General features: G+C 36.6%; 1 protein-coding gene across 3 annotated transcripts in view; it reads right to left on the bottom strand.

The window, feature by feature from the left end:
* Nucleotides 1–12,188, bottom strand: part of ERBB4 (erb-b2 receptor tyrosine kinase 4) — a 1,387,693-nt gene that overhangs the window by 281,640 nt on the left and 1,093,865 nt on the right. For all 3 annotated transcript variants that reach the window (XM_043992847.1, XM_043992848.1, XM_043992846.1), the window contains exon 17: nt 3,185–3,317. In XM_043992847.1, coding sequence (XP_043848782.1) covers nt 3,185–3,317 — 133 coding nt within the window. The remainder of the gene's footprint in view (nt 1–3,184; nt 3,318–12,188) is intronic.

Genomic DNA, 12,188 nt, shown 5'->3' with positions numbered 1-12,188 from the left:
GATTTTTTTCTTAAAACATTCAGTTTCTCTTTTCTTCCCTGCTTCCAACCCTTCCACTTCTGTCTCAGTCTCTATCTCTTTCTCTTGCCTCCCTCTCTCTTACCATGTGCCTACTCTCTTCCTCCCTCTCCCCCTCTCTCTTCTCCCTCTCCTTCCTCACATTCTTTTACCTTTTTCTCCTTCCCTTTTCTTTCCCTCTCCCTCTTGTCTCTATCATTCCTCTTCTTCCTCTTCCTCCTCTTCTCTCCTCCTGCTCTCTCTTCCACTCCTCCCCCCTCTCCTTTCCATATCCTTCTGTTTCCCCCTTTCCCTCTCTTAATCTTTCTCCTCCTTTCCCTCTCTCCCCCTCCTCTCTCAATATAGCTATATACTTTTTCTATAATTATATATGTGTATACACACACACACACACACATATATGGAGAGAGAGAAAGAGATTTGAATGTGAGTTCTCTGGGGACAAAGACTCTTTCCTTTTTTATTTTTCTATCCCTGGTACCTAATACATTCTCTTTCATAGAGTGAAGCTTAACAAATGATGAATTGGGTTAAATTACAAATAGAATTCTAGCCCTCAGTGGTTAGGCTATGGTCTACTTTGCTTGGAAAAGATTGATTGATTGATGAAGAAGCCACATCATATGTCGGTCATCGTAGTGGTCATTCTACTTGCCCTCTTCATGGTCTGAGTGTCCAAGTCTAGAAGATATGCAAACAGTCTGGGGAAAGCCTGTAATAACCCTGTATTTCCACATTTACTGAGGATCAAGAATTATGGGAAAAACTGTAGGTTGACCCAAATGTATAACCATAAAAGTCAAATCAACAAGCATTTATCATGTGCCAGGGAGGTAAGGTGACACAATGAAGAGATATGTTTGGGGATTTAAGGAATCTGGGTTCCCCTCTCAAATTAGTCACTATCTGTATATCCTAGGTCAAGTCATTTTCCTCATCCATAAAATGAGGGAGTTGATCTATAAGGTCCCTTCCAGGTTTAATATTTTGTACTTTCATACAGATAGGGTTAAGGGAAAGAGATCTGGTCATTTAATTTACTGGTAGTTAAGTGAGTTATTTTCCCCTTTGCCTCCTTTCATTTCTTTTTTAGGGCCTTTTTGGTCTATCTTCCTTCCAACAACAGCTCAAACTGCTCTGATAGCAGTCATTAAGCAGAGATCTATCACCAAATATTGGTTGTGGGTAGAAGAGCATGTGTCTCTAGGCTTCAATCTAGGACCTAGAACTATCCCCTGACAAACACCTCATGTTCCCATAGAGTTGACTCTGTTCATCCTCATCAGTCTCTGTATTTCTTTCCCCAAACACTCAAAAGCCAGTGATCTGGGGTTCATTCTTCCATTCCTGTTGCATTCTTTTCACTTTCTGTACTTGGGTTCTCATAAGGATCCTCATCTATGCCCCTCATCCTTTCTTTTCCTTTCCTTTGAAATATTATCATGATTTTTCACAAATCCTTATCTCCAGCCTTGTCTTCACCCCTAGGTCCCAGATGCACCTGCCTGGTTGATTACAAGGTAAAAATCTATCACAGTGTTTTTACTATTTCCTTCACTTTCTTCAATATCCAAAATTAAGTTGATCAGATTTATCCTAAACCTGCTCTTTATCCATTTATGTACCTTACTCACTTCAAGTTACGTAAAATTATTAAAGGACCTACTATGTGCAGAGGATTACATATTATTTTATTTTGTAGATTTTTGTGCATCTATGTGCTTTATTCCCTATTGTACTGTAAGCTCCATGAGGGTGTGAGTTATGTCTTAGGTAGATTTTTATCTCCCCTACCAGCATTCAGCACCCAGTAGAAGCATAGCAAAATTTTGATTGAACTGTCTGGTCACCCATAGTCTCGGGGTGTTTTCTATATCAAGCTCTTTAGCAGTACCCGGTAGGAAAGAATAGCTAAAAATTGACTTCTCAAGATGAAGAGCATAGGAATACTAAACACCATGAAGCTGGAGGCAGGAGAAGCATCTGAGGTCCTCATTATTGAGGTAGGAGGAAAGGGGACAAAAACAAGAATCACAGAGCAATACGTTCACTATGATTTAGTTTTAAAATTAGGGAGTTCCTTTATGTTTGAATATTTATAAAGGAGAACTAAGACTGAAAAGAGCAAAAGTGTAAAAACTTAGTTGATCTGCATGGAAATATCTAACTACAGTTGTTCATGTGCTCTGCTTATCATTCGTGGATGAGAACACCATCCATATGTACTAGATTTAGGTAGCTATCAATTTTGTTTCATTAAAATATTAAATACTGTTCATGTAGGTGATGACTTGCATACATTTAAAAATAAGAGAGGGGCATGGCTTCCTTCTTTGGCTTTTGAGTTATATTCTTACCACTTTCCAACTATGTTTCTAGTACTATCTTCCCTGAAATACCTTAAAGCCACAGTATAGAATTAATATCTTATTGATAGAAATCATCTGCAACATGTTTCTGGAATAACACACTGTCTTCCTCTATTCATCAACTTCTAGAGAAGGATAACTGGCCTCCACTCTCTGCTCTCCCAGGACTGGAATGAACCTTGATTGTTTCTTCTACTTACAATGAATTTTCAGTTATTGATTTTACATAATTATCTTCCAGGTTCATTTAGTAACTGGCTAAAGACACTGAATTTTAAGTTGCAAAGTCTAAACGCACATTGAGTATTAAATGGAATTTTAACTGGCTTCATCACTCTGGATTTAAGAAAGGAAATTTTGTCTTAACTTTCAAAATAAAATATGGTCATAATTCCATTCACCAGAGACGTACCAAACACCTACTATCTGCAGGTCATTAAGTTATGTTTTGGAAGACCACTATAAAGCAGAAAGTATACTGGCTCTCAGGAAAGAAGATCCAGATTCACATCCTGCCCATCCTTTTTCCTGCCTGTGAGATTTTGGGCAAGTCATTTAGCCCTTGTCTAGTTCTTTCCCTTATAAAATGAAGCAGTTGGGGGTTATTTATGTCCTAGCTCTATGATCTTATGATGCTAAGATACCTTATTGGTAATCATTACAATAACAAAGAAAATTACATAAGCAAAATCAGAAGGACTCAAAGTAACGTTTTCTATGGAGTCTAAGGACAAAGATCATAGTCCCAAAGCCCATAACCAACCGCATACTCTTCTAAGCTGAAAGGCAAATCTCACCTCTGTCTCTAGGAACCTTCTCAATGCTCTCTTCTTTTTGATGCTCTTGCGACGAACATACACAGCAAATGTCAGGCCCACAATCACCAGGATGAAGAGTCCGCCAATGACTCCTGCAGCAATCAGGGGAGTTCTACCGACCAGAATACAAAGACTTTTATGTAAGGAGAGAAGACTGAACAGAGAGCAGAGGCATGCATGAAATTAAACCACATGGAAAAGTATGACTTTTGTAAATCATAAATTCAGTCAGTTAGAAGAAAAACAGATAAAATAACACATAAGGACTGTGATAAGGGCCTTCATTTTCACACTCCAAAAAAGCCTTCATTTCAATATTTTTATAAAATGCCATGCACATACAACCAATTTTCTGGAAATGGGTAGGCACAACATGCAGTTTGATGACAAATGTAAAACTGTAATGGCAGAATGAGAAAAATATACCAGAACATTGCCAGGGGAGGATTTTAAATTAAGTTTTAGAGTCAACTAAAGCTTTCCTTATTTTCTATCTAAGAAAGGATGGGAAAACATGATTTGAAAATGTAGACAATTAACTAAAAAGAAAATTGTAATATATAATCATTGAATACACATGATTATCTCTCATGAGTGTGCTTGTTGATACCCCTAATTATTTCCCGAAGTGTATTCCAGGAACTTCCATGTAATAGGGACAGAACAGATATAAAGTCCCTACTACTTTAAGACATGGTTCTGGGTACCAGAAGATGCTGGCACTTTAATAGTGATATTAAAGCTAGAAAAAGGGATAAGAAAGGACTAAGATAGAACTTCATGGATTTTCCAACACAGTAAGAAACAGTCAGGTTCTACTAGAGCAAAAGGAGAAATGGTGACTATCTGATAATATTATTCTCTTAGAACAGAAGCATGATATCTGGCCATTTGCTTATGGTTTCCAGGAAAGGAGAAATGTAAATCCAAAACCAAGAAAAAGCATGGTAAAGATTCACTAAGAAGCCACTACAGCTAGAGTCCTCATGACATATTGGATTTCCCAAAGGCAGGGTAAGGTAGGAAGACAACTTTAGGTGCGGCTTGACTCTAGTGTTAAACTCAGATGCTAAAAATTCCCCCTGAAAGTCCAATTTGGCAGAAATCATTGGAAGGATTTGGTTTCCCAAAAGTCTACTTTCATAGTGACTAGAGTTGGTTGAGACCAGAAGGTGAATGTTTTTATATCAATTTAAACTAATCTTTAAACCTTCTGTGGCTTGCTATCTGATCCAAAGTGACATGAAATAAATGAAGAAGAAAAATGAAGTATTGTGCCATAGTTAACAAAAAAGAATAGTAACTGGAAGACAAAAACAAGTTCTTATCTTGGCTCAGACACTCATTAGCATGTGACTTGGTACAAGGCACATTAACCTCACTGAGCATCTATTTCTTCATATTTAAAATTGGAAATATACTATCTGTACCACCTTCTCCCCTGAGTTATTTTGACAAAAATACGTTGAAAGTTGTAAAGAGCTATGTATATGTATATGTATATATATATATATATTCAATGTCATTCCCTCTTATAACAAGAAATACTTTTCTTCCTATTAATTATCTTTCTCTTTAAATAAAGTAGAAATAGAATAATTAGATTTTTGTGTTAGTTTGTTCATTCTTGAAGATTTTGGAGAGATGTTATTGAAGTTATTCCATTGCTTACCTATGGGTATTGGAATAATGAAATTCACAAAAACCTGTTACATAATTTCAGCCTTTTCCTAACTATACTTAATATAATATAAGCCCAAAAGAAATTATATTCACTGACTTGCATTTTATCACTTTTCTTTGCACCACCTCCAGTTGTCTATAAAGCACCCAAATATTCACAAAATAAATATGACTAGATTAATAGATTGGGCATCTATTAAGTGCTTACTACATGCCAGACCTTGTGCTAAGCATTGGAGATGCAAATAAAAGCAAGGAAAATAGTGTTTGCTCCTTCAAGGAGCTTACATTCTAATCAGAGAAGGTAGCAAATGAAGGGGAATTAAATATATGGGGAGGGGTGGGATACAAGCAGTAGTATGATGTGAAGATGGCTGAGAGGTAGAATGGAAACCTGTTCCTGGGAAAGGTAATATGAAAGTTCACCTACCAGAGGAGATAGGGGGTAGACAACAAGTCTGTGGTGGGAAAGAGATGAGGATCATGGCTGGAAGTAGGTAGCATGATAAGGTGAGAATCAAGTTGTACCCTCATTCACCATAGTCGATCATTAAGTCGACTAGCATTTAACAAGCACCTTCTATATGCCAAGCATTGTGCCCATTCTAGAAATACAAAGCGGTGGGGGGTTGGGGGGGAATCTCTGTTCTTAAGGAGCTCATAGACTAATGGGTGAGTAAGCATGCAAACAACTACAGACAAACAGTTTATATATTGAATATGTTGGGAGGTAATGTCAGAAGGAAGAAACAAAGAATGAGGACTAGGAAAGACTTCTTGCAAAGGGTGTGACTTTTGTTATGGCTTAAAGGGAGACAGGGAAGTCAGGAGACAGAGATGAGGAGGTAAATCTTATTTGTCATTTACTGCTTCAACTCTGTGCCCTTTTAAGATGGGAATGTTTCCATTATTGCCACTACAAATTTCCTTATTCACAATCTTACTGTTGTATTTGACTTTTACAGCTTCTTCACTGCTTATGTAGCTAGTTGCTAAGTCCTGTTGATTCTAATATCCAAATTAACTCTCACTCATCCATCCCTCTTTATTTCCATGGCCTCCACTCTGGACTACTGAAATAGTCTCCTAATTGGCCTTTTTCTCTGCTCCTTTCCATTCCCTCCTCAACATCTTGTAACATCTTTTATACCACTTGCAGGTTAACTGTTCTTATAAAAAGATCTGTTCCTGACAGAGGAGTTATGTTACTCCTCTAGGATCAGCTGGCGGCTCAGTGGACAGAGTGTTGGGGCCTAGAGTCCAGAAGATGTGAATTCAAATCTGGTCTTAAACACTAAATGTGTGACCGTGAGCAAATCACTTAACCTCTGTATGACTCAGTTTCCACAGCTATAAAATGGAGATAAAAATAACATTTATTTCTCAGGGTTTTGTGAGCACAGAGTCTGCATACAGTAAGTGCTGTATCTATGTTTATTTCCTTCCCTTCCCCCTTCCTCTGCTCAATGATTTCTTGCTGCTTAACAATGAAAGAATAGATTCCTTTGCCTGCTATTCAAGGCTTCTCCAAGCTCTTACCACACCACTTTCTCAGGTTTCTCTTATTCTATTGCTGTGTACTTCCTCTAGGCTTCATCCAAACAGGATCAATCTCTGTATTTTGCACACCCCATTCATTTTCTGGATTTTCTGCTATTTTTTATGATATTTGTCATTGCTAAAAGTTCCTGCCTCTCCCTGTTCACTTGCTGAATTCCTAGCTGTCTTATAAAGCTCAGTTCAAACATGATGCCTCTTCCTTGAGGACAAGTCCTGGTCCCTTTTCAATAACAACATTTTCTTTGCAAGGCTTCTCATAGTACATTTTTTGTAGCTGTAGTAGGCACTTCTTATATATTATTTTCTGTTATAGTCACTGTAAGCATGCACATGTCATATCTCTTTGTTAAGCTTCATTTTATCTAAACTTTAAAACTTCACCAGTGTTTAGCAGAACAGCACACAAGTTACATGGTTTTATCAGACTCCCCATGTCATCTGTTTTTGACTTTTTCTTCTCTCTTATACCACATACTGGGGCAGCTAGGTGGTGCAGTGTATAGAACACTGGCCCTGAAGTTGGGAGGACCTGAGTTCAAATCTCATCTCAGACACTTAATAGCTGTGTGACCCTGGGCAAGTCACTTAACCCCAATTGCCTTAAAAACATCCGGGGCCATTTCCAGTCATCCTGATCTATATCTCTCCACTGGACCCAGATGGCTCTGGAGGAGAAAGTAAGGATGGTGACTTTGCACAGCCCTTCTTCGCTTATAGCCAGTTCAGTACAAATCATGAAATCTGTCATGGTACTCTTCAAGAACAAAGGACAAACAATACAGCCGCCTACATCACCCTCTCTACAAATAACCACACCTCATACTTCACTGAAATATTGAAAAACATCTGCCCTTAGCTTTATTCTCTCCAATTCCACATTTGAAATCACATCAGTATTGTCTACCATCCTCTCATCTTATTCTCTAGTCTCTGAAGGACCATTTATTTCTGTCAATACCAAACTATATACTTCCTTCATGCTGTTGCAGTCACCACCAATCTTCCAGTTACCAAAGTTCTCAAGTTAGGAATCTTCTTCAATTCTCACCCCCTTATGCTCAGTCAATTGTCGTCTTGTCTATTCTATCTCCAAAGCATGTCTTTCTCTCCACTCTAATTCAGGTCTTCAGACTTCCTGTCTTGACTGTTTCAAGTCACCTAACTGTTCTACATTAATTTAGCAGGTGACCTCCCCGTTTCATCCTCCACAAACCATCCAGAGTGATATTCCTAAAGCACTTATTTACCCACGTCCCTCCTATGACCAAGAAGCTTCAGATGTTGCATATTACCTTGAGGATAAAATTCAAATTCTTCCATGTGGCATTTAAAATCCTTCATAATTTGGTTCTAGTCCATCTTCTTGGTCTAATTACAGATAACACTCCAGCCATACTGGCATACTTGCATTTATTGACACAATGTATTTATTTTACTTTCTCCCACTCTCTCTTTGTACAGAATTTACTTATGTGTCTTGAATACTCTCCCATCTGATAATCTTCAAGGCTTATAAAGAGTTGGCTCTCTCAAGAGGCTTGCTCTGATTCCTCTGGTTCTTAGTACCCTCTGTCTCACATAAAAAACACTTTGTCTCCAATTACATTCATCCCTTGCTTACTTAACAGTGATTTTGGTGAATGTGTTGTACTTCCCTAGTAGAATGACTTTTGTGAGTATAAGGGTTACATCTCTTTTTTGTGTTTCTAGTCCCTGGCACTTTTGATGGCTCATAGTAGGCATCAATTGATTGATTAACAAATGTGAGTGGAATTTGATTATCTTTCTCATATTTTGGTAGAAGTACAAATCAGGAATGACAGAATCTGTGCTTAATTATTAAATGTAAATGTATCAGAATAATTGTTTTTAAAGAGAAAAATGAAATTTTTTCCAACAAAAATATCTTTAGGAAGAACATATGTTACTAAAAACAATTCTAATTTCATAATTAACATTTTATTGTTCTGAAGTAGGATTTCTTAATTGGTGAGGGCTATGAATTGTTCTTTTAGAAATAATTTGATAACTACATTTTAATATAATTGGCTTCTTTTGTAATTGTATGCATTTAATTTGTGCATTTAAATATTGTATTGAGTGGTCCATAGATTGATCTCACTGAAAGAGGGGTCCTTGATCCAAGAGTTATGAACCCCTCTTGTGGAGGCTATTTCCTTTAGCATTTACTTTTGGTTGTGGTTTGTTCAAACAATCACAGTTGGACAGCTCCCTGGCCACTTTTTCAATCAAAGTACTAGTACATATATTTTCTCTTCCTTGAAATTTAGTGTCATTAAGTTATTTAATTTGCTTTCTTCTTAGTATAATTAACATTATCTTCCATAAAACCAGGCTAATCTGAAATTTTGATAAGTCTGATTGCATAATAAAACCAATACATTCTCTTCAGAGTTGTTGCTACCTGCAAATTTTTAACTGCAGGGCAGACACCCATTTTTTTTTTTTGGTAATATCATTCCTAAAAGCAACATATGTAATACTTGACTCAGTGGTATTCTTGGATAAACTTACAGATATCTAGATATAAATATCTTAGAATCACAGGCTTAGAGTTGAAAGAAATGTTAGATGTTCTTGAGTTCAACTCTCCTCATTTTACATATGAGGAAAATGAGTCCCAAGAATATGAAGTGACTTGTCCAAGGTCACATAGATAGAGTCAGGAAGAACAGGGGTTCATATCTGAGCCTGCTCATTCCAACTCTAGCATTTTTTACACTCTTCCATTCTGCAGGAGGAGGAAGAGGATAAGGAGGGAAAAAAAGAGTAAGAGAGTGAGGAGAAGGAAGAGGAATAGAAGAGAGGAAGGAAGGAAAGGAGGAAAGAAGGGAGGGAGGAAGGAGATGAAGAGAGAGAGAGAGAGAGAGAGAGAGAGAGAGAGAGAGAGAGAGAGAGAGAGAGAGAGAGAGAGAGAGAGAGAGAGAGAAGCTCCTAGCTCAGATCCTGTAAAACTAACCACATCAGGAGAGTAAAGCATTAGAAATATTTCAGTGCTCTCTAAGGCCCACAGGGAGTCTCTTCTCTGCTTGGCTTTCCACACTTAGATGGGGGTCTCTTGAGGAAATATGAAGGACCCCTTGACTGTTCTACCTTGGTTTCATGCCATGAGGGTGGCAGCCAGAATTACTATAGCTCTTTTGTGGTTATTGAAACAGCAAAATTGAGCTAAAAATTGTCCCACAAGGCTCCACTGTTAGTAATTCATATGAGATGAAGGTTTCTGAATCACAAATGCATTTTTCTAATTCATTTCAATAAGTATGGTTCAGCATTAATTAAAGGCCTCTATTTTAGTATTAGTTGTTTAATGTATTCATATGAAAGCAACATCAAAGAAACACATTTTCTCTTACCCTGGATATAATTATCTACCTAAATGACATATATAAAATTGTTGCTTGTCTTACATCTATTACCCTTTTGAAAGAAATTGATACTACATATAACAGTAATTTATATCATTGTATTTGCTGTTGTAGTGAAAGGCATTGGCATGTCATAGAACTAGTTGTAGATTTTATATCAGGAAAGAGGTGGATCCAAATCCCATATCATTTGCTTGTCTGGCTATGACGAAGTCACTTAACCTCTTTTATCTTCACGTTTCTCACCTGTATAATTGGATTTATAAAACTTGTAGGATTTGCCTCCAAAAGTCATCATGAGGATAAAATGAGTTTCAAATAAACATCTGCAATAATGTATTGCCATTGTGACTCTGGCCAAGTCACTCAATCTCTCTGGGGTCCAGGCAAGTCTCAAAGACTATTAGTAGAATAAATGGAGACCTGTATTGGAAAAAGGAGCTTGCTAGAGTTCATGGAATCTATTCACTAGGAGTTCCTTATGCTATTAAATTTATGCTTATATGCTAATATAAGTTATGCTTATCCTTATGCTAATAAAGTTTTTTTTAAGTACTGCATAAACGAATGCTCTATACAAATGAAATCTATTACAATTTCTGCTGAGATACATGCAGTCTTTGTGTAGTGGGGATATAGCCAGCCTTGGAAGTCAGGAAGTCATGAATATAGATTCTAACTCTGCCATATATTAGCTGTGTGACCATGAGCAAGTAATCTTATCTCTGTGTCCCAAACAGCACTCTAGGAGTACAAATTATAGATTATTTGCCAATCTGCATTCGTGAAAGGAATATCCATACCTTGATTTTCCTAAACAGATGAAGTCACAGGTCCACATTTTCTAGGTATCAAGGTCAATATTTCCATTTCTTCTCTCTGTCTCTCTGTCTCTGTCTGTCTCTCTTTCACTCTCTCTCACACACATACACACTATATAGAGTAATATATGTACATTATATACACAAATGCAAAGATATAGAGATATATCTCTATATAGAGATATATCTCTATATCTGTCCGGGGTTGTGTATACATAACACATACATATCTTTGTACAATGTGTATGTGACTTTTATAGAGAAAAATGAGAGAGAAGAATATTGGCCTTGATAGTTAGAAAATCTTGACTTGTAACTTCATCTGTTTATGGAAGTCAGGGTATAGACATTCCCTCTATATCAATATATTCTCACTATTCTATGATTCTCTCTATGTCTATATTTCTATATCTATGTGTTTATAACACCCTGAGGATTTGAGTATTTATTTGAATGCATATGATTTCATATCATCTATATGGCAAACTTTTATACAGATATGAAAATGCAATATCTCCTGTGGAACAAAAAATCAACTAAAGCCATGTCTATGTGATATTGATCATCATGTTCTCAGCCTAACATTGAACCAAGCAAATAAAATCTATAACTAGCGTTGTTATATAGGTCTGTCTTATTTGAAGATAGGGACCAAGAATCTGTAACAATTGAAAGAGATTTCATTTCTAACATATCACAGTTTAGTTAAATGGATTGTTCTCCATAAAATATGCCAAGTCAGGTCCTATGTAATTTAGATTGATTTAACTGTGTCCAAAAACCAAGCTAAATCTACTAAATTGTCTCATAGGTTAAACAAGTTCACAAACAAATGAAAAGAAATATCTAGGGTATTTTTTTTCTCCCATGTACCTGTGTTAGTTTATTTTTCTTTTGGCTTTTTTTTCTTGAATAAGGAATATTTGCCTTGATATAAAGGAAATAGCCAGATATCCTGTAATAAATCACTGGGATAATTTGCTAACAACAGTAATGAATTTTAATCAGAAGGCCCCAATTTGCAGCAAGATCCATGTGAAATGGAATCATTTGAGGGTAGGTCTTCAGAGTTCATTGTACCAGACACAGAGATGCTTCAGTGTTTATCTTTGTGCTTTAAAGATTAAGTGAAAATGGGCTTGCTTGGAAAATATACACGTATCAACAGAAATAGTCTGAGACTGTAGGTCTATAAGACAGTTTTTAACAGTGACATTATGCCCAATAAGCATAATAATGCTTAGAAGTTGGTCAAGCACAACTGATGATGTTATTATTTTGTATTTTCCTTTCTTTAATTGTAATAAGCTGAGATTTTTTTCAAACTCTAAGAAAAGAGGCAATGACTAGAGAATTTGGAACACCTAGCAATTTTATTTTTTACCATATATTTAAATGGTATATTGGAACTTTGAAAAAGTTTAGCTACATAGAGGACTAATGAACAGGCAAAGTAGGCAGTTATTTATGAGCAAAGGAGTACTGGTAAGAGCTTCCCTTTAGCCCCACAAAATATCTCTCATTCAGTTT

Source organism: Dromiciops gliroides, chromosome 3 (genome assembly GCF_019393635.1).
Source record: "Dromiciops gliroides isolate mDroGli1 chromosome 3, mDroGli1.pri, whole genome shotgun sequence".
In the NCBI taxonomy this organism is placed as follows: domain Eukaryota; kingdom Metazoa; phylum Chordata; class Mammalia; order Microbiotheria; family Microbiotheriidae; genus Dromiciops; species Dromiciops gliroides.
Note: the sequence above shows the minus strand (reverse complement) of the source record. Positions and strands in the feature narration are given on the sequence as shown.